Here is a 24,654-nt window from a genome sequence, read left to right as displayed (position 1 = left end):
ACAAGATTAACATACCTGTCCCCTACAGGCTTTGGTTCAGTTTCCTCTTGTATATCATCATACAGACTGTCTTCTGTTTGACCATCATTTGTCTTAGTTTCACAACTCTTTTACAATAACTCTATACTTCATCTCCTCTCTGAGGCACTCCACCAAAATTTTGAGGGGTTTTCTGGTGACATCCTCTTCCATTCCTTCTTCTCAAAGACTATGGCAGTTATTAAGAGAAACTTCTCCTACTTCCCTTCATTGTATTTCTTATCTATAACCTTGTCCTGATTAAAATAGACTTCTGTGGCCAGTCCATATCCTTTTTTTTTGTTTGTGTATTGTCCACATTGCTTCCTTCTATGGTACTCATTTCTCACTCTTTATACCTTGGTAGTCTTCTTCTGTTTGTGATCTTTACTTTTTCACCCTCACCAATCAGGTTCCATGTTTGTTTCAATTGGCTTATTTTTCCTTGTTTTCTTTCCACTGGAATTTATTGAAGGTATTTTCTAATCAGATTTGTCATCTCACCTTTACCCTCACTTCTCGTCTTCTTCGGCCATTGGAAGAAATTTTACAGTTGGGCATAATACATTCATATCCCGTTATTTACATCATATCATGGTTTCTTCTTCCATGGATGACCATCTTTCACCTGTGGCTATTCTTCAAGCTTCATTGCAACTTTGACTAGAAAATTTTATATTCATACTTTCTTTTCATTTTAGGGGCCATTGTTCATTTATTTTTTATATGGATCCCACTCTGTGGGCTATGTCAGGGACAATGAATTAAAAGTCCTATGAGACACTAGATGTAACAGTGCAGTAGTAAGAACCAGTCTGTTATCTGATGACTGGTTTATAGGCAAGGTATTAGGTTGTCCAGAAATAAATGTTGGAATTCTCACAATGACATTTAGAAGCTGAATATTGAGTAACTTATCGTTGGTGTTGCTGCTTACAAGGTGTCTTAATTGTCAGCTGTTTCATCTCTACCCAAAGTAAGTTTTGCAACTGCCAAGGCAGCATGGACAAGAAGGACTTTTGTCTGATTTTCCTCTACGACTTCAAATTTAGGCAAAAAGCTACCAAAACTACATGGTACATCAACCAGGCATTCAGCCATAGATCTGTTACTGAACATACAGTTCAGCATTGGTTCCAAAGGTTTCAACATGGAGACAAAGTCTTGGAAAGATGCTGTCCTTAGATGAAAACACATTAAGGGAAGCAGTTGAGACAGACTCTTGCATAACAGTATATGAGCTTGCAGAAAAGCTAGGCACAAGCATCTCAAGCATTACCAACCATCTGAGTGCAATTAGAAAGACGAAAAAGTTGGATAAATGGGTTCCACATGAGATGACTGAAGATCAACAAAATTGGGATTATGAGACCTGTCAAGGATGATGATCTAAAAATTGAATGAATTGGGAATCGAGGTTCTGCTTCATCGACCTTATTCCAAAGACAATTTACCATACAGATTTTCATTTTTTCAAGCACTTTGACAACATTTTGAATAATAACACTTTTAAAATCAGACAACTGCAGCAGAAGCTTTCAAGGAGTTCATTGACCACAGGAACTCTGATTTCTTCAGCAGGGGCATAAACAGCGTTGTTACACGTTGGCAAAAGTGTGTTGAAGCAAATGATGCTTACTTTGATCATAGCATGTTTTACAACACTGGTTTACACTTTTCCAAACTTCACAGTTCAGAAACAACATTTATTTCTGGAAAACCTAATACATCTGTGTGAGCTGATTGATGGAACATTGAGAAAGTTTCTCTTAAAAGTCCATGCTGTACAGTCATGTTGGATTCCACTTTAACTTCCATGGCTTCATAATTCTCATTATTTGTATGGAGTATTCTACAAGACTGCTTGTAGGTTAATAACTTCCCAATATACTTGCTTCATACATGTGCCTGATCTGGACTGTAGCACTCATGGACTGAAAGTGTAAAGCAGAAGAGAATAGCTGCCCATCCATGCTATGCCTTGTATTGAATAAATCTGTGTGGCTTTCTTTTCAAAATAGGATTTCATGGTCACCCATTGCACTGTCTCAGGTGATAACCTTTGGATATTCCAATGCATTCTGAACCTCGTTTTCTTCAAGTGGAGCATGAGAGTCCTTACCACTTTTCAATTTCAAGTTGCAGGAGTGGTTAACTGAATGGGTTCCACATAAAGATGGTTATAACCTTCAGTGCAGAACAGGGTGGTGGTTTTCTGTGAGTGTAGATGATGTGGAATTCTCAAAATTGCATTATACCATCACAAAGTAGTTGGGCATCAAATTCCAGTTCACTTCAACTGGGAGTCCTCATCCTACCTCTGCTTGAATGTTGATTCCCCATAGTTGTTTATGGTTGTCCATATTTCTCCTTTAATCATACTTTTTCTGTGTTATGGGTCATAGTGGAGGTAAAAGGGATTGTTTTGGTTATGTCCTTTTTGCTAACCCTTGTTGTACTATATGCCAAGGATATTATTGCTTTTCAGATGATTTTGGTCAATGTTGCTATTGGAGGAGTTGATTTCAATGATACAGATATTCTTTCAATATCAGATGTCAGGCACCCATATTGATAGATTAGAGTAGTTCTAGATTCTCTCTGGTCTTTGGAACCTGAGGTGACAATAGTATGATCATCATCCTATCTCTGCATGGATGTCAGTACTTAGTGGTATGGGTTTTGAATGTAGTTGACTTACTAAGTAGGGTCCATCATACCTTAGCCTCTACCTTTAGGGGTACAACCATTGATTTACCCACATTTATACTATGTGGGACTGATTTTATTGTATATTTCAAGGTTGGAATTCCAATCCCACCACAGTTCTCTTCCATTTGAATATGCTTCTCTTTTTTCTATCTTTATCTCCTACATTTTTCATGGATGGGTGAAGAGTACACCTGGTTCAAAAGTGGTGCAGTTCCCCTCATCATATCTTCAGATCTCACATTCTCATTTCCAAGGATATTCTTTGGATGCTTTTGAGGGGTTACTTCTGTCATTCTCTTGCACTAGTCCTGCCTCCTATTCATTGTGGGATTCTAGCTAATCCTGTGAGAGGAGGTAAGTACCATATCAGAAGTTATAATTTTCTTTTACTGAAAATGTATTTCTGATAGGTACTTACCTAACACACTTTCTCCTCACTTTCCTGTGATGGGTATGTCTTCTGTCAAACTTCAAAGTGATATTTCAGTAGAGGCATATAGAGGGTGTCATATATGTTGTAATCCAATTGGTGTAGAAGTATTGTATGATGATTTGCATGAGAAACATGTTGAAATCATTTCATTCCAGAATGGGAGAGCACATAAAGAAGGCAGCATTGGATGAGAATAGCTAATTATGTGGCTATAAGAAAATTATCATTTTAATACATTACATTTGTAATAATAATTTCTACTTTGTGACTTCTGTTAGATCCAACAGACTGTGCTCACAGTTATGAGGAAGAACCAGGGTCATCACTTCTGGTTATAGCATACATATTGTCAACTTTGTGCATTTTATGTGCTATCCCATTGTTAGTGATGTTAACCCAGTGGATTTGGCATCATCTTATAAAAAAACGTGGAGATACTTCAGAAGCTAGCAGCCTTATTGATGATTAATTCTGTCCATGCTAAATAACATCATAATTGGTTATTGTATCACCCTTTTTTGCAAGCGATTTGACTATGGTAATTTTGTATACATTGTTACAGATTTATAGCATTTGATATGTGTTTGCCAATTAATATTTGCTAGTATCTCACTGTTTTTCTTGTTTTTAAAGCAATTTGTTTGATTACAATGCCCATACTTTAAAAATAATTTTATAAATAAGTAAAAGGCTATGTGAATATTAGATATTTCTTTTTAATAACTAATATTCTTAATATTTGCATATATTTGTTTTTGTAATTACTATAAAATTTACTTATGAATCCACATTCTTCATAATGTCACACTACTATTATCATAATTGTTGGTGTTGATTTGTGATCAGTATCTTTCAAAAGTTAATTGTTTAAGCTTTCACATTGTTATAGTACTTTAATGAAATTTGCATTTTATTATCTGCTTGTTTTCTCTGAATAAAAACTGGTTTGTGCAAAGTGTGATTAACTTAAATTAGATTGTTAGTTACTATGCAAGCTTGTTGAAAATATATATTAGTGATTAATAAATGTTTCATGTGAAGTGGTTTTTGGCTAAAATGAAGTGTCTCCGAGGAAAATTGCAGTAGTAAATATTTTAGCAAAGAAAGTGTGCATGTGAATAGGTCAAAGAGAACCAAAGCTAGAAACTCAGCCTACAGGTGACACTAAAGAAAAGCCAGTCTTCCAAAAATATGCAACAATGGCAGATAAGCTGAAAGAAAAACAGTCTTTTCACAAATTTGTAGCAAGGTTAAAAAATAACAACATTTATTTATCTTGAAATTCAATAAAAGGTTAAATAATTATAATAAAGTTTCTGGGATTACTCTTGTATTCTACAATGTTGTGGGAGAAAAGGTAATAGTGTTACTAGTGAATGTAGTATGCTATTAAGAACAATTCATGCAACCGGAAACTAAGTAAGTCAGTCCTACTCTGTAAACATGCTTTATTTTCACTAAGAATAGAGCATTCTATCATAGTTTTGAATGCACTGATATCCCAAATTTTTCAATCATCTTCCACTTGTAAAGAGAGGTATGAAATATGCTATATTCTATTGAATGCATTCACGATGTTTGGAAGACACGTAGGTTGAAAAAATAAATGAAAGACCTAAATACAGAACCTGTGACTTGAGCTCTTTTGAAAGGTGGAACTTTCTTCATAAGGTGCATGAGATAATTCTTTGTTCTGTGGAATTTGATTGCCTTAGAAGTTACCTTTTATTTAATATTTTACATGTTTAAAATATTATTTGTTACTGAAATTAAAAATAGTTCTGAATGTTAAAAATCCTTTATAAAATGGTGATTTAATTCTGAAAATGAAGCTTAGTGTATCATTTTGGATGGAGGATAAGAATCAAGTTCTTCCACTCAAAACATTCTTGAATTTACTGTAATAAATTATACAGGGTGTTCGGAAAGTCACTGTGCAGTTTTGTCTGTTAATAAATATATAAGTGCACAGTGACTTTCCTAACACCCTGTATTAATAGGTTATGCAAAATCGTCTATAGACATCTGATTTTAAGTGTTTTATGAGTTGTTTTTTGCACTTTCAAATTTTCTAACATTCACACTTAATTTTGTTAGAACTTAGTACATGTAAGAAATCTAGGGCATCTACTTGATGCAAAAATGTTTATCTTTATGTGATAATATTTTGTGGCTAGTTTTTTTGAGCACATTAGCACAGTCATTCAGTTCTGACTGCATGTAAAACTGTTTTAGGAGGACTAGCTTGAATTGCAACAACTATCAGAAAATTATAGGAATATGCACACAGTTAAGAAATTATTCTTCATTACTTAGGTAAAATGAAAGGAAATTTGAATCTCAACATAAAAATTTGAAATAATGGTGGTTATATTTTATTTAAAAATATATGTGTTTAATATGTATATTTCATATATGAATTAAAAGGCCTTTGGCTTAGAGAATTAATTTAATGATATAATATTAGTTTGTCTTTAACATTAGCTAGACTGTTTGCTTTCTTTTCACTGTTGTACACTAATTATTTTTCTGAAATTTCTAAAAGTGCTCAAGCATTTGGAAAAAAAATGTTGATTTCATAAGTATTTAATTTGATTAAGAGTTAATCATTTGTTTTAATCTTTTGACTCTGATTTTAGTGCTAGTCCAACTTTAGAGTTTTAGAAGGTAAATGATTGGTTCATGTTTGTGGAGGTAAAGAATAGTAAGATTTAAATCTTTAACAAGATCACTCACACTTATTTTTTATACAACTTTTTTTAATAATTAAATATAATAGAATTGTATGAAAAGTAATTTGTTGCAGTGTGTAATTTTAACTATTATTGCATCATTTTTCAGTAAAAATGCTTTGTAACAGGCATTCATATAACAGTGATTCAATAATAATGCAAGTTTGATATTGCCCTTTTTAGCTATATAAAAAGTTTAGTGTAAATTAATTAATCTTAGTGTAAATGTGTAGTGGATTAATCTACATGCTTCAGTGATCCTTTTTATTTAATGTATTACATTTCAGAACTTTCAGGCTAAACCAATAATGGTACATATTGTGTGCATCTAGTTTCAATGCCTGCTCATCATTAGTTTCTTGTTATTATTTAGTATTTTCTGTTTTCTAAATACTTACCTTTTGTTTTTCTGTGTTTATTTATATTTGATTTGAAGTAGTGTTGAATTTTAAGTTTCACAGTAAAAGTATTTATTGAAATTACTTTTCTAGCACAACAAACATTATGTTCAAATTTTCTCCTTTGTAACAGCTTTTGTTAAGTGAAATGTAACAATTTTGATTAAAATAAATCTTGAATTAAGAACTGTTTTACTTGAAATCATAAAGAGACTCACCTTTTTTTATTTAGTTTTTAGTTTTTGAAGAGGTGAGGGAGTTTTCAGTGATTAAATAGGTTGAGTAACCTTAATTCTGTGTGTATTATTTTTATCTTCCCCTCAAACAGAATATTTAGCTTCTACAGTTTAAGATTATGTTGTTTTTTAGTGTGGTTCCATATTTTTTGTAACTAGTCAAGGATTGGACCTATCGTATTTTCATATTTTACTTCAGTTAAATCACATGCATCTAATCTACAACCACATTTTAAAATAAAATAAGATTCACTTTTGGTGCCATTGTCTTTACATTTTTTGTATGCATTTGGTGAAGAAAAAGTTAAAATTGAACTTAATAGAAGAGCTATATATTTTATAAAATAAGTTATTGCAATGGTATTTATATACAACAAATGTTTATAGATAAATAACACAAAAGTATATAAACCATAACTTTTAGTTCTTGGTTTATCACAAATATTTTTATTCTAATCTGACCACATACTGAAAAATTATAAAGTGCAATATATTTTTAATGTTTGCAATTATTATTGAATTATTTCTTTATCTAAGACATTTAAAATTAAACAGTTATTTTTACTAGTGATTTATAATTCAAACTTGCCTTTTTAACGTGTTCTTGTTTTGCATTTCATTTCAGTGATCATGTGTCATAAACAATCACAACAGTTTATAGAGAGCTAAGTTGTCAGTATTAGTTTTCACTGTAGTGATTTGATTAAGCTTAGACATGAACATTAGGATGAAAAAAAAATCTTTGCTTACATCTAGAGACCATGAAATAGGCTTCAGTCATAAAACTGCTTGTGTGTTTTTGTATATATTTTATGTAGAATCATGATTCAGAAATTGCAAAATGAAATTAATGACATTTTGTGTCAATAATAAAACACAAAAGAAGCCATTTTTGAACAGTTTATTATACAAAGTATTATCACTGACTGTTAATTCTGTTTATAAACAAGTTCCATTAATAATGAAAAAAAGAATAAGAAAACTATGTAGTTTTCAATAACCCATGGCCTTTTATGTTTGTATATTTAACTTTCCAAAATTTTAAAGTATTTTCAAAGGTAAAGGAGCAATTAACCAGCTTTATTTAAGTAAAATTTCTTATTTTTCATATACAATGTATTGCTTTTGTTGTTAACAAGTGTTTATATGATTCATATATATATCCAGTAATAAAAATGTACAAGAATATAACCATGCCATACATAACAATTTTAATTTAATAACGATATAATATTATGACCAATCCTGAAATTATCATTTACTCAGTTAACATTTTCTAATCAAAACTACTTGTATGACCTTGCATCATTAATAACTTTTTTTTCAACCTTGCCTGACTCTGATACTGATTTTTTCGTAATTTACCAGTGTGCCAAATATTTGTCTTGGTTTCAATTTCTTCGTATACAGAAATAAGGCTAAAATGTAAACACAAAAAAATAATTACTTGTTCTTTAAATTCTATAATTTAATACCTCTCGGTGTGGATTCCTGTACGTGGTGAGGGGACCTCCCAGGGAAGGTTCTGTTCTATCTGGTTACCTTCTCTGGGATCTAAACATCCATCCACGTGTTTGCCATGTGTGGCGACCCGTGAAGGGGAGGAGAGGATCCTGGTGGTTGAGGGGTCCAACCCTAACACACCACTTTGGCCTCGAATTCCTGTAGACGGGTGGCCTTTGGGTGGCCCCCCTTGGGTCAATCGGCTGGCCCACTTGGGCTAAAGTAAACCAAGTACCAGTGTTGGAAGTTCTCAACGGGTGTTGTGGACATTGTGCCTGATGCTGGTGTTTGGGTATAGTGCTCACGAAACCCTGGCATTGCTGCATTGCCGTTGCATGACATTGTAGTGCGTCCCCTCATAGGGCTCCATGGTGGGTGGGGTCAGTGGGTACCGAAATTTTTCCTTTTTCCTATGGATCCTCTAAAAAATTTAAATAAAATTGTAAAAAAACAGTCAATGGGTAAGCGACCACGTCTTGAATACTCAGAACAGCAATCTTCAACATCAGTAACACACGTACCTCATTTTCTTATATTACATTCTCTTTCGGAAAAATCTTTAAGGCAAATGTCCCCTTTTTTTATTCAAAAGGGACTAGAGGGACTTGCTGGCTCTCCAAAGTCAGTAAAGAAACTTCGATCTGGTGACATATTGGTTGAAACATCCACATCCCAACACAGTGAACTCCTCTTGAATTCAAAGGCAATTGGGGATATACCTATTGCGGTTACACCCCATGCTACCTTGAATTCTTCATGAGGAGTTATTGTTGAAAGGGATTTGAAGAACGTTCCTGAGTCAGAGATTCTCGCTGGTCTCTCCACTCAAGGAGTTTCTGCAGTGAGGCGCATCTCCACTCGCAAAGATGGAGTTACACTGCCAACAAATACCCTCGTTTTAACATTTACTTCGCCATGTGCACCTGCCACCATCAAGGCAGGTTATCTAATTTGCAGGGTACGGCCATACATTCCGGACCCTCTCAGATGTTTCCAATGTCAGAGATTCGGCCACTCAAAGACATCTTGTCGTGGTTCCCTGACATGTGCTCGTTGTGGAGGCAAGGACCACGATGCCTATGACTGTGACATGAACCCACATTGCGTAAACTGCAATGGTTCTCACCCCTCTTACTTTCAAAATGGTTGGAGGAAAAAGAGGTGCAGCGTTTGAAAACGACACATAACATTAATTATCCTGAGGCTCGGAAATTGCTGTCCACAACTCCATCTTGGACATATGCTGCTGCACTTCATTCCACAACTACAGTGGGAGTGCAGACAGATCTCTCTGTGCCTCCAAGAGAATCGTTTTCAAAACAAATGAAAAGCCTTTTGACCTCCGTGGATAAAAGGGTTGATGAATCGACTTCCACACCCATCTCTGTTTCTCTCATACCTTCCAACAAACCTCAAGATCCACGTCCTTCAGTTTCAAATACAGGCATTTCTTCTGATACATCATTTTCTCCCACCACAAGAGACAAAACAATTATTCGTTCGCGTCCTCAGTCACTGGATTCCCCTTTCAATGACAAAAACCTGCCCACCCAACCCAGAGCAGGATCTATGGAGGTTGACAGACCTCCTCCGACTAAAGACAGTAAAGAAAAAAGACGTGGTCGTAAACCGAAGGGTTCTCCAGCCACTTCACCTACCCGTTCTTAAAAATGGCCACCTTGATACAATGGAACTGTCGAGGTTTACGTTCTAATCTGGATGATATCAAAATGCTGATTGCTTCCTACCATCCTGTTTGTCTTTCTTTACAAGAAACATTTCTCAAAACTGCTGATACTGTCTTCATTCGGCAGTTTTCTCTGTACAGAAATGACAGGTTGTGTGATGGTCGAGTACATGGAGGGGTGGCACTGTTGGTTGATCAACACGTGCCCACCCTGTCTTTGTCACTCAACACACCCTTGGAGGCTGTAGCCATCCGTGTTTCCTTGGGTCATACCATCACTGTTTGTTCTCTGTACCTGTCTTCTGGAGAGACATATGATCAATCAGATCTTGATGCTCTCGTTGAACAATTGCCATCTCCATTTCTAATCCTAGGGGGATTTTAATGGACATCATCCCCTCTGGGGAAGTGCTATTATTGATGGGAGGGGCCAATCTGTAGAGCGGATGCTCTCTGAACACAATCTTTCTCTTTTCAATACTGGTTCTTCCACTTACGTTCATGCACCTAGACAGTCCTTTACCGCTATTGATCTCTCAGTTTGCTCCCCTTCATTATTCTCCCATTTTTCATGGAGGGTTGACAGTAGTCCACTAGGCAATGATCATTTTCCGATCCTTTTGAGAGAGACTGGCCGTGGTCGATGCCACCCTACCCGCGTGCCCCCGGTGGAAGCTGGACCAGGCAGACTGGTCCACTTTCACTGCTCTCGCAGAACTTGATTCTGCCATCGTAAACCAGCCATCAATAGACGAGTGTGTAGCAGCGGTAACTGACTGTAATACACATGCAGCCGCTCAGTGTATTCCTAAAACCTCGACACGTTTTCCACGATATCCTCGTCCGTGGTGGAATCCTGCTTGCCACTTAGCACGGAAGGTTCCAAAGCGGGCCTGGGATACTTTTCGTAGATATCCCACACTTTCAAACCGGGTTGCTTTCCAACGGGCCCGTGCACATGCTAGGTGGGTAAGACATCAAAGCCAGAAGGAATCTTGGATTAAGTTCACAACCAGCATATCTTCTACCACCAGTTCCAAGATCATATGTGACAGGATTTGAAAGGTTAATGGACACTACAATTCTGTCCCCCTCTCGATCTTACTCTCTGATGGTCAGGAGGTGACTGATGATTGGAACGTCGCTAACACTCTAGGTGAAAGCTTTTGACGGGTATCTAGCACTTCTGCTTGTTCCTCCACCTTCCTGGCCATCAAGACTCGGGCAGAGCGATCACCTCTTTCCTTTCGAACTGACTGTTTCTTTGACTATAATTGTCCCTTTACCCTGGTGGAACTAAAAATGGCCTTTCATTGGTCTGCCAGTACGTCTGTTGGACCTGATGATATTCATTATGACATGCTGCACCATCTATCTCCTGCTTCTCTTGATGTCCTTCTGATTGTTTTCAACCGGATCTGGCAGGAGAATGTTTTTCCTGCTGCCTGGCACCAGGCTATTATTTTACCTTTCTCTAAGCCAGGGAAAGATCCCAAGATTCCTTCAAACTACCGTCCAATTGCTTTGACGAGCTGTCTCTGTAAGACATTAGAAAGGATGGTTAATGCTTGTCTTGTTTGGTTCCTTGAATCCAACCACCTCCTCTCGCCCACCCAGTGTGTGTTTCGTCGACAGCACTCCACCACAGACCACCTAATTCGTCTTGAAACATCTATCAGAGAGGCTTTTCTCAACCGCCAACATCTTGTATCAATATTCTTTGACAAAGAGAAGGCTTACGACACAACATGGAGGTATGGCGTTTTTCGAGACCTCCATACATATGGGTTATGTGGCCATCTACCCATGTTTATTAAAAAATTTTTAATGGACAGAAGATTCCAAGATTGTGTGGGTTCGACACTTTCCCGTTCTTTTGTACAGGAACTTGGAGTCCCTCAAGGCTGTGTATTGAGTGTTACACCCCTCAGTATAAAGATAAATGCCATCACTGAACAACTCCCTCTCACTGTTGCGAATGGGCTATATGTCGACGACTTTCACATCTCATGTCAGTCGTCAAACATGAGATATATTGAGCGGCAACTACAAACCGCCCTCAATTGTGTAATGGAAGTGGACTCTGGCGAACGGCTTTAATTTCTCTCTCTCAAAACTGTATGCATGCACTTTTGCCGTCGATGGGGTATTCACCCTGATCCTGAACTTCATATCGGTGAAGTTTTGCTGCCAGTGGTCCCGGAGACCAAGTTCTTGGGGCTTATCTTTGATCGTAAACTGACCTTTATACCACACTTAAAGCAGCTTCGGGTCAAATGCACAAGAGCACTGAACATCCTCCGTGTTCTCTCTTCTACCAGTTGGGGGCAGATCGCTGTTCAATGTTAAAGGTATATCGTGCTCTTATTAGATCGAAACTCGATTATGGATCAATGGTCTATGGCTCTGCCAGACCCTCGGCCTTAAAGATGCTGGACCCCATTCATCACCAAGGACTTCGACTCTGCACTGGGGCTTTCCATACCTCTCCGATTCAAAGTATATACATTGAATCTCATAAACCTTCTCTACACCTTCGTCGTTTGCAACTATCTTTACAATATACTTCGAAACTTCATTCCTTACCAAAGCATCCCACCTGGAAATGTGTTTTCCTTCCTCGGTTGGCAGTACTTTTTCAGAACAGACGATCTGTCATTGCTCCGTTTGGCCTTCGCATCCAGGCACAATTGGATGAATTGGGTCTGTCCTTGGATAACATTGCAGATTCCACAGGTTGGCCCATCCCACCATGGCTTATTACAGCCCCCAAATGTTACCTTTCTTTCAGTCACCTAAAAAAGGCAGATACTCCAGATTGGAAGTACCGTCTTTTATTTAATGAATATCTTTCAAACAATCATTCAGTTCACATTTATACAGACGGTTCCAAATCAGGTAATTCAGTGGGCTCTGCTATGGTTTGCTATGGGTCAGTAGTTGCGCGCAGAATCCCTTCTACAGCTTCTGTGTTCACTGCTGAACTGTATGCCATATCTCTTGCCCTGGATCATATTGCAGCTGAGCAGTACTTCAACTGCACTATTTATACTGATTCGCTTAGTTCTATACTTGCCTTGGAATCGCTACACGTTAGCTCACATCCTATTCTCGCTGATATTTGAAACCGAATGGCCCATTTCTCATTAGCAGCTACTTCAATCCAGTTTTGCTGGATACCAGGCCATGTTGGTATTCGCGGGAACGAGCTTGCAGACATGGCAGCTAAATATGTCTGCTTCAGCACCATCACTCCTATGCCTATTCCGTACATGGACTATGGTGTTGTCTTCAAGGCTCGGCTCCATGCCAGCTGGCAGTCCACTTGGAGTGAGCAACGTGACAACAAACTTTTTCAAATCAAACCCGAAATTGGGCTTTGGCCATCTAGCTTCCGTAAAGTTCGGAAGGAGGAAGTTGTTCTCACTAGGCTACGCATTGGTCACAGTTTTTTAACTCATCATTTTCTTTTATCTGAACTGATGCACCAATGTGTAGTTTGTGTAACACTCAAATCACTATCAGCCAAGTTTTACTTTCTTGCCATCATTACAATTCTCAACAACGGCAATATTTTAAACATATTTTTTCCCAGGTTAGTCTGTAACATTGGACAGTTATTGGTGATGGTGACTCTGTCCACCTTGATAATGTTTTTAATTTTTTAATGGCCATTAATCTTTTTAATCTCATTTAACTGTTGCATATTTATTCATTACACCTTTTTAATTGTGGTTCCTTTTTTACAGTTTTAATCTCTCTCCCTCAATTTGACATTGGACAATGGTCAGAACATTAAATAACTCGACACCAAGACTGGAAAGGCCAATTTCAGGTGACTAACGCTACTGTTTGAACTATCCGTTTGAACTACTCGTTAGTCGTCCTGGCGAGTTGTTATTATACTTTTGCTGCATATCATTTCACACTTTTACTACTTAACTTTTTAGTACTGGCCATATTGACTCATAACCCGGAACCAGGACTGGAAAGACCAACTTCAGGTGACTGACGGTGGTTTTTATACCTACCTGTTAGTCTTCCTGGCGGGTTATGATCATTACCTTTTTGCTTGAGTAAATACCTTACAACTTCTTATACTCTGCCTTCTATCTTAACATTGTAGACTAGGTGTCAACATTGGTTTTATACTTTTTTGTTTTACCTTCATTTCCATTTATGTATATAATTTAATATTATTAATAAGATGAAACATATACTAACAGTTAGTACATTTTATATTTAGTGTTTTTATTTCAGTGATGTGTGTCATAAATAATCTTAAAAACCTGTAGAAAACTGTATTACAGTTGTCTGTATTAGTTTTTATTGTAATTATTTGATTAGAATTCAGACATGATAAGGATGAAAAAATCCTTTGCTTTTATTTAGATATTGTAAAATAGGTTTATAACATAAATTAGTGTATTCTTTTTGTTAAAGTTAGAAGAAAAAATACTTAACCCTTTTAGTGGATTTCTAGAATCAGGTTTTAATAATGTAGAAAATTGTAGATGAGAGAGTGTTCTAAGAATAGGAGAGAAAATAAACCCATTTTTGTACAGCTCGTTATACAAAATGTTTTCACTAAATTTTATTCATAAAGAAATTTTGTCATTATTGAAGAAAGAATAAAGAAGCTGTAGTTACTTTGGTTAACAAATATCTTTTGTTTAGATATTCAACTTTCTGAAAGTATAAGGTTTTTCAAAAGGGGAATTAAGCAGCTTTATTTAAGCAAAAATGCATAATTCTTTCTTTGTTTCAAATATTGGTTCAGTTGTAAAACAACTGCACTTATAAAAAAAATTTCATGTATGTACAGTGGTAAAAAATGTCTATATAGTAATAAAGGAAATATATGTATATGATTACGACATAGTTAGAAGTATGTTTCTTTTAATATGATATATTAAAAGTTTATGTTATTGAAAATAATACAATATTAGAACCATCTCCAAAATTGCTATTTACCAAATTTACATTTTACAATAAGATATTGGATCTTCAATAATTTTGTTTTTTCAGTGTTAATTTTTCACAATTATCTGATTTTGGTTTTTTCAGAATTAAATAATGTGGCAAATACTTTTCAGTTTTGCTTTCATTGTATAAGGAACTTTGATTAAATGTAAACATGAAAAATAAGTGTTCATAAATTTTACATTTGTACATTATTAATAACATTAGCTTAGAGTTCTGTTAAGAGAGAAAAAAATGTATATAAAGTACTATGTGAGGTAATTTCCACTTCCTGCTTTTTTATTGAACCCCTATTGGCCTCAGTAGATTCTAACTTACATATTCTACTTTGTGGTAGGTACTAATTGACTAAGTATTTATGCCTTTAAATTCAAAGCCATAAGAGAAATTGTTCCTAATTCAAAGGGTTTCTTACCTTTCTTCTTAGGGACAAATCTTAAAATAGCTCATATACACCACTAGACAGTTCCTAGCTACAATACAAAAAATTACTGTAATTGAACCAGCCAATTCTGGAGATAAAAATAAAGTCTGTAAAAGAAAGTGAAAATGTTCCCTTTTTCATGGGGTTTTCTTGGGGAAAATTCCACAGCAAAATAGTCCATGTACACTATGGAGAATTTTCAGTTGCCATACTAATAATTACTGCAATCAAACTATCTAATTCTGATAAATCCTAATACAATCCCACATAATGGATTTTCTGTATAGTAAAGTATGAAATATTTCACAATCTGTATATTTTACAGTGAATTTGAATAAAATTGTTTATAACATATTTTCTTTTTATTCTAATTATTTTTGAAGAGTGTAATGTTTATTGATATAAAAAGTGCTTAGTACAATATATTTGCACCCAGGAGTGAAGAGTAATTAAAGGCCTTTGTAATAAGAAATCAAGAGTTTACTGTTAAAATTTTTACAATTGTTTATATTATAAAAGTTTGTTTAGTCATGATTAGACTTTAAAAAATGTATAGTAATTATTCCAGTTGAATGTTGAAATAAATGTTCTTTAAAAGACATTAAAATATCTAAATAGATATTAGCAACTTGAAATGTATGACAAATCCTTTATTGGTATTTACCAATCTATTCCAGTTGATATATGCTTGAGTGATAGTTAGATGTTTTATGATATTTTGATGTTTCACTTAATGGTCTGTCAGCTACTACAAATATTTCAATAGGAAATTGCTTCTTCATAAATCATCTAGTTAGTATTGGGTATTTTTTACTTGTTTAAATTGTTGACCAATAATTTATTATAATTAAAAAGTCAATCTATACAAATACTTTATATTGATTCCATGCTTTCTGATTCTTGACTATCAAAACAATTCAATTTAAACTATATAGAGCTCAATATACTGATATCTGGTTCAGACAAAAATGTTCATATAATAATGTGTACCACATTATAAGGGTGTAAGTGTGTAATTTATGTTGTTTTGCATGTTTCTGATAAAGTATATTTTATTTTGCTTTATTTTATTTTAAGCTGTAAAATTTCAATGTATTTTTTACTTTGATGGGAATAACACAAAGATGGTGGTTATTATTAACATAATTTTTTTGGACATTTTAGTCCATCTTTGCTCTATCATCTTCTAAACTAAAGTAAAACTATTAATAAATAAACTTAACAAACTCTTAAAGCCAGCCATTACTATTCATATACTTATGAAGTTTCATCATAAATTTACTGCCTCCACAACACCTTAAAGCATTTCATTACAAAGGCCATTACAAAGTTAGAAAATTCAACTGTCTTAGTTGAAGATGACTCTAACCCTGCCAAAATTTATACACATGTCCCCCAATTCCACTATGCTCACTGTTAAGTATGAAAAAAACAGATGCATTATTGCTTGCAATTCCCTTTACAATCTTAATCAGATCCCCTCTAACTCTTCTTTTTTTTTAAGAGAAAACAAATTGAGAGATTTCATCCTCCTCTCATATGGTAACCCCTCCATCCCAAGTACCATTCTAGTATTCTTTCTATGAACCCTTTCCAACAATTCAATGTCCTTCATAAAGTAAAAGTAAGAAATCTAAAATTGAACACAATACTCTAAATGTGGCCTAATCAGTAACCAATACAATGAAATTATAACCTCTTTAGATTTTACTCAATATTTTTATAGACACAACTCAAAATTCTATTTGCCCTACAACTAGCAATTGCACATTGCTTGGATGGCTTAAGAGACAGATCAACTCTTACATCAAGATCCCTTTTTTTCATGACACTGTTAAGGTTATTCCCATTCAAATTATAATTCAAATAGCCTGCATGCACTATATTGCATTTATTATAATTAAAACCCATCCGTCATTTATTTTTATCTAAATCCTTTTGTAAAGCAACAGCATTTTTTTCATAGCTAGCAACATACAATACCTTAATATCATCTGGAACTTAATATCTACCATATTTTAACGTTAGGTAGTTTTATATGAAAACATAATGCATGTCTCATGGAAAATGTCAAAGCAAAAATAGCACAAGCTGGTTATTTGGTAGATGATTCATCGTGATATTTGGAAATATTAAAGAAAAGTAGTTAAATTCAAATATACTTTCTGTTGTTATTTAGGTTAATTTGTAGTAGTGAACTATGACATTTTACAATATTTGAAACTTAAATATGAATATTAAATGATTGTTTAAAATCTGCAATTTTTGTGAAACTAAGACAAGTAAATAAAATTATAAGCCGCAATTCAACAGTCTCGTTAGACATAATGGAATTGTTAATTTTATCGATGTTATTAGATTTTGTGCAAAGATATATTTATTTACATTACAGTGAAAACTAATCTAAATTCGCTTTCTCTAAAAACGCGAATAAATATCCCTTCACAGTGGCTACAATACATACAAAGTATTGATTAAACTCATTCTGAACACTTTTACTAAGAAGTTGCTCACATTAAATATAATGATATATGTAGCGTTAGTAAAGACGTTTTTCTTTCTGTTAAACAAATAAGTTTAATTTAAATGGCAATTAGAGTATTTATGCAACCGTTAAATATAACTGTAAATACTACATCTAGTCGAATGAAAAACGTACCAGGCAATGGTTATCATCACAAATACCAATGCATTTTTCTTTCCATTTCACCATGAAAAATTCATGAGTGAGAGGAATGTACTGGCCTTTGCTGGTATTTTTAAGACCCAATTGGTATTATTGGCGTATAGTTTTGCCAATGTAGGTGGCATTAGAGCTACCACACGTATTTATATACGATCCTGGAACAGTTGTAGGTAATCGGTCTTTAGATCGGAATAGAATTTGTATTTTGAAAGGTGATTTAAATCTTATTTGTATTTAAACGTGGGGATAAAACATTTTAATTATTCTAAAAATTGACACTTCATTATGAAACTGTTTACCTAAGAAAGAGAGGATCAGTCTTAATGGATATTTACCATCAATTTTCTAAAGATCACAGGCTGCTTAGTGAACATTTAAAAAACTTATGGATAAAAAGAAGACAAAATATCTGACTTATTTGCATGGTAGCTACTGTTCACTCCTTACTTTATTGAGCCTTCAATCACAAAATAAAATTATTTAGAATATGTTAAACAGTAGCAACTGCAGTTTAAGAGATGGGATGTCTCAGTATTACCATGTATTGGACTACTGGTATTTGCTTATCAAGACCAAGATTGATTGTAATCTGGTATATTAAGAGCTTATTTATACATCGTGAACAATCATCTGAAATTGTATATATGGACTTTTTTACAGTTTATTCAATATTTAGAAGATTACTCTTGCTGCTAAAGGAGTTGACCCATGACTTGTATGACAATGTTTACATTACTGTCAGAAGTAAAATCCAGACTGCTTCTACATTTGGCAATTTAACCACGCACTGAATCTCCTTGTATGAAACGTTTCATTGTTGGCTAAGTAATTGCCTTGTCTCTTGGAGAAAATGTACAACCTTTTCACTGCATCTCATAAGAGAAGTGATGTTCTTGTAGAAGCTGTAATTTACTGAAGCATCCACAATTCATCAATTACAGCAAATATCAGTTAATTATTGCTGGTCTCATTTTTGTGTGTATCCTCTTTATATGTGAAGAAAAGCTTTTCGATTGCTTTATGGATGTATTTAGACTTGTGAACTTTAGAGCTGAAACTCAGTAACAAAATGAATTATGAATCCAACATTTTTCTTTTTATGAATAACGTGGCTTTGAGGATGTGCGGTTTTCAACAGTTTGTGACTCCAAGAGAGAGGGAAGAAAATGAATGGTTAAATAGTTGAAAAGAAGCTATGGTGAATGTAAAGGTTTATTTAACACCTTTTTTGCCAAGGGTTGAAACAAAATAAAGCTTTATGAAATAATGCAAATTGAAAGGCCAGATACGGATCACGAGTAAAATCAATGTCAATATTTAAATCATAACATAAACATTGTAAATTTTATATTGATAAGCATGCATACTTCTGTTAATTACTCACACATTTCATGGGATCCCTTGAAATAGTTATAAAGATCATTCTAAACCAGATTTCTGGCCTTTCGTAACACTACAAGAGCCCTTTAGAAGATATATTAAATTCTGAAATATGATTACGTTATCTTATATAGAGTTTTTGCATTTACTCCGATTCCATCACTGATAAAATACGTTCTATTTTGAAGTTTAGATGGATAATAACTTACCATAATGGTAACACTTTCTTATTTTTCGAGCCTGTGTCTTTGTTTACAGTGAGATAAAATGGTAATTTTTCTAAGTGAAGATTGTAAAGTCCATTTTACGTCCTGATAGATCTTTCAGATTCATTCTTGATGTTCTAAACAAATCAATGAGGACTAAAGCTGCTTTCAGAGAAAGTTACTTCTCAGCGAAAAATACGGATAACTATGACCTAAATATATAAATACCGAGACTATGAAACATTAGTTACTACTAATGGGTTCCACCTTGTTTGATTGCATAAGTACACGATATGCAGTTAAAAAGTGAAACTTAAACATTTAACAACACAAAACTTAATTGCAATTAGTCTCGTGTCTCTTATAAAATATTATTCCTGCCAAAAAACTTTTTTTCACAGTAAGTGACATGTTTTCATCTAGTGATAGACATGCAAGTATAAATGTAATCCTAAAAACATCCCATCAAATAGCTTTTTCTGCAAACAAATGCTAACTTCAACAGGAGCAATAGTAACTATAAGGAAAATCAATCAGTTGTCATTCATAATCTAACTTTTCATATAAAATTAACTTACTTTTAATTTTAAAGTACTTTTAAATAAAGTACATATTTAAAACATTATTTGAAATGACCAGTGAAATTTTGCTATTTTTACAGACAACACCTTATCAGTATGTTAACGAAATCGAATATCAGCTGAACGCCTATTTACAATATATGCCATTCAAACAAACCATAAAATTGGCATTACCTCTACAGTTGAGAGTATACTGCAAATAAGTCCATATAACCTGTGTTTTTCTGCATCCTCAGCACTAGTGTCACTAGCAGAGTAGTCGTAACTGGATTTCAGTTAACCTCAGGGCAGCAAAGTTAATGAAAATGGCGTTTTAAAGTTGTCATTTAAATTTTCTGAGCTGTGTTTCAAAGACTTTACATGGTCTCAAAGAAAACCCAACTACGACTGCCAGTTACTTTCCTGCTGGTTACAGCTTTTACGCGCAATCAGGTTCACCTTCTCAAAATGATCTTCTAATTTATCACATGTACAAGTAGATCCACATGTAAATTGCAATTTTTCTTAAAACTAAACCCTATAAAATAAAATCATTTCACTTATACTTCCTTTTCGTTTCCGATTAGCTTAGAACTGAGCAGGTGCTGAAATAAGAACAGCTTACTACTTGTACAATAGTGTCCAGTTCAGTTTATGTAAATATCTATTTTGCTGAACTTTGTGCTGTGTTACACAAGGACGTATAGAGCAGAGAATGACTAGTGATATAAATGGTGCAAAATACTCTAAATAAATATGTTATCTAAGAAACGCTGCACACATATATGTATATATGATATTACTGAAACAAAGATATAAGAACCTATAACACAATCACTTTTGAAAGGTAAACCACATCTCAAGATCAATAACAATATGGAACAACCATCATCAATAATTCATTCTAACTATATCTCGTGAACTAACTTGTTTAAGATCAAGGAAGAGCTTTTGTTTAATGGCTAGACTAATAGGTTATATCTTATGTGACTATTTAATTTACATAACCTTTCACAATATTAAAATTTGTACTTCGCCGCTAGGGGAAGCTTGTGTCAATTTCATAATACAAACATACAAGAATTAAATGTGCTCTAGCTAGAAGGTGAGTTAATGCTTTAATATAACTGAAAGTGTATAGTTGAACAACATAATTTAACGAATAATAATCCAATGGTAAACAAAGCCATAATAAAATAAAAGTAGAATTCTCTATATGAAAAAAAAAGAAATAAGGTGAACAAATATTCGTAACTTCATATGAAAAGCCATAATTGAAAATGAGTAACATGATTTCTAATTCTTTATTAACTTGAAGATGACCTAAGAAGGTCGAAAAATTGTTCTCTGCTTTATTAGTAAAAGTGTTAATACCCATACCAGCCGTTCTGAGATACATTTTTATTTCTAATTGTTTTTAAGACTCATAAAATTTGACAAATTTTTTACCGTACTTTCTTCTAGCCAGATATTCATGAATGCAAGCTGCAAATCGATTTCCTCTGGAAATTTTTGTTTTGGTTATTCATTTTTGCTAATGTGTTTACTTGTCGTATTTTCCGTTGTTTTTATATTTTTTTCTAAGTCTTATTATTGTTATTGCGAGATTTTAATTTACTAGTTCGTGCTGTTGTAATGTGATAAGGGTTAGTTGTGTTAGACACTCGTTGTAGTATGTTTAATGTATTATTTTTCTTTTCGTTTCGTATAACTTAAAATATTTTAATTATAATATCATTATTATATTTATTTATTGTACGACTATGTTACTGATTTTATTTGTTATTTATAATCTTGCATCATCATATGCATTAGTTTTGTTGTTTTTGTATTATCTCCGCTGTCTTGCTTTCGTACTCTATAACAAAAAAAAAAGAAACATGTGTCGTGGTACTTATCTCCGTTGCCAAGCTACTCCGAAGTTACCAATGGAACCACTTAACGTGCTTTCATACTCGTAAGGCATTGTCAGGGAATATTATATAAATATTTGGTGTTTATGGATGCATAACTCTTCAGAGAACGATAAATCTACAATAGTGCATGAAACAAACCACTAGTAGTATTTATGTGTTTCGTAAGTAAATTGTACGCTATTCTTTCTTTATCGTTACTTTCAATAACAATATTGACAGAGAAATTTAATGTGTATTATACCTTTCATTTTTGGCCCGGCATGGCCTAGCGCGTAAGGCGTGCGACTCGTACTCCGAGGGTCGCGGGTTCGCGCCCGCGTCGCACTAAACATGCTCGCCCTCCTAGCCGTGGGGGTGTATAATGTGACGGTCAATCCCACTATTCGTTGGCAAAGAGTAGCCCAAGAGTTGGCGGTGGGTGGTGATGACTAGCTGCCTTCCCTCTAGTCTTACACTGCTAAATTAGGGACGGCTAGCACAGATAGCCCTCGAGTAGCTTTGTGCGAAATTCCCAAACAAACCTTTCATTTTTTTACTTCCATATTTCTTTTATCATTATCTTTTGCATTATCATTTTGATGTCTGGATATAATATTAATTTAAATCTCATAAGCTGGCTGAGTCTTGTCAGATATTATCAGGATCACTGTCGAAAATATTGCTAACAGTACATTTTAATTTTTATAGGTAAGAACATAAGAACCAGGGGCGCATCCATGAAGTGAGGAAGATATAAGGCTGTAGCTCCAATGTTTCGAAAGTCTAGGGCCGTTTTATCCAATGGGCAAAAGAGGCACTTACCCAGGGCCCACCTCACGCACAAGAAAAAGGGAATAAGAAAATCATTTGATTTATTTAATCACTCTTGTAGTATCTTTGTCAAATGGCATCAAATTGACAGATTTGATATCTTCTCCAATAATTCTTTTGTAATTTCCTTTGCATGCTGGGAAGGACAACAGGTAGAAAACAGGACTAATTTATTGTAATAAATAAATTAAAGCCACTTTGCCAGTGTAGTTATATATACGTATACCCATATTTTCCCTTTTTTGTTGTTTTTGTTTAAGATCTAAGTTGTCTGAGAAGCAAATAACGAGTTGCACATTTCATCCTGATGAAGTCTTCGAGTGGAATGAAAGAAAAAGTAGGTTCTGAAGGAAAGAATTGTTGAAACATCCAAAACTTAATTACTTTCTAAGTGGTACTTTTGCACAACGTGAAACACCTGGACCTCCTTCTGAAAATGACATACATGGATCTTTTGATAGATACCCCCCCTTAAGCTGTTCTTACATCAGATGGACTAAATGGAGTGAACATCGAAGTGAGACAACCAGGTTTCATGTTTAATATTGGTATGTGGCCCTATATTCATCGATGGAACAGCGGTATGTCTACAGATTTACAATACTAAAATCAGGAGTTCTTTTCCTCTTGATGGAAACAGTAGAAAACCCGATATGGATTTGCTATAAACACACACGCATGTGACTCAAACTACCTACTACAGAAATGAGGGGAATACTGGGTCAAGGAACGAGATGCATCAGTACACAAAACACTTCAACAATTACGAAATAATGGATTTATCACATCAGTCAATGATGCACAACGACCATGCTTTCTAACTTTTCATGAGCCAACAGGGCATAAAGGATAAGAAACGAAAACCGTAGTAAGATCTTCAGCAGTGATTCGAAAGGCTTGTAATATCGGATAGCAGCCTCAATCGAAGTATGTGATCTATTTGGATTTTTTATAAACTTTCTAACGAAGAACCCTGCTTTCAATAAAATTGCTGCATATAAGTTGCCTGGCTCTTACAAAACATGGTTTGGACAGTAACTTTTCATTAAAATTAATTTTTAACCATTCTTTTCTGTTCTTTTGGACCAGAAGAAAAAGAAGACCGCAATCTGAAAAAAATGTTATGTATAATTTAATACTCGACAATGATGTTCAGGTTATTTTTCCTAATGTGAAAGTTGCTTTAAAAATCCGTTTCACACTAATGGTCACTAACTGTTCTGGTAAACGATCTTTTTTCTAAAATGAAGCTGATCAAAAACTTGCAACGGACAACCGTGACCAAAAGTCGTCTCACAAATCTTACATAGCGTGCTGAATCGAAAATATCTCTAAGTCAAAAGGTAAGCAAGACATTGCTTTGAAATAAATATTATACATCGGGGTTGTAAATATGGAAATATAAATAAGGGGTCCTAACCCTCTGATATTTACCCAAGGCCCCATAAATGTTTAAACAAACCCTGGAGAAGTGTTAGCCCACTGTTAGCTTCACTGTTTACCGAAAAATATCTTAAATGTTCATTTCCGATTTTTTTTCTGTAATGTCTCTAAAGTAACTTGGAATGACCTAGAGATTTGTTTGAAGGATCCTGACGGCAAAACATTGTTCGAAAGTCCCTGACCCAAATACCATGACTTCCCCAACTCTCTCAATAGCTTTTGTTTGTGTTAGGATATCAAAAGAAATTTAAAAGTTTCCTAGCTGGATGTGGATATATATATATATATATAAGAAAAAAAAGGAATACTATTTAACACAAAAATATTTTGGCTAATTAAGACTTTTAATTAAGAGAGAACTGTTTTAAGTTTAAGGCTAGAATGCTAATGATGTTTTAAAAACATTTGTATATAGTATTTTCTGTACTTCAGGGATGCTATTTTATGAATTTACTGGATATTTCATTGAACATAACTCTTCACAAATTCTTTTGTTATGTGCCCACCTCGTAAGAACAACGAATTTA

At 34.3% G+C, this 24,654-nt stretch overlaps 1 protein-coding gene across 2 annotated transcripts in view; it reads left to right on the top strand.

The window, feature by feature from the left end:
- LOC143253263 (beta-secretase 1-like) overlaps window positions 1-22,713 on the top strand; it is a 77,160-nt gene extending 54,447 nt beyond the window's left edge. Inside the window, exon 11 of one of the 2 annotated variants that reach the window (XM_076506829.1) lies at window positions 22,562-22,713. In XM_076506829.1, coding sequence (XP_076362944.1) covers window positions 22,562-22,599 — 38 coding nt within the window. In that variant the 3' untranslated portion in view covers window positions 22,600-22,713. Of the gene's footprint in view, window positions 1-3,441; window positions 6,503-22,561 lie in introns of those variants that run through there. The other variant, XM_076506828.1, reaches the window with a different exon arrangement.
- The last annotated feature ends 1,941 nt before the right edge of the window (window positions 22,714-24,654 follow it).

The sequence above is a fragment of the Tachypleus tridentatus genome, chromosome 6 (assembly GCF_004210375.1).
Source record: "Tachypleus tridentatus isolate NWPU-2018 chromosome 6, ASM421037v1, whole genome shotgun sequence".
In the NCBI taxonomy this organism is placed as follows: Eukaryota; Metazoa; Arthropoda; class Merostomata; order Xiphosura; family Limulidae; genus Tachypleus; species Tachypleus tridentatus.
The sequence above is the reverse complement of the archived record's forward strand: the minus strand, read 5'-3'. Positions and strand labels throughout refer to the sequence as shown.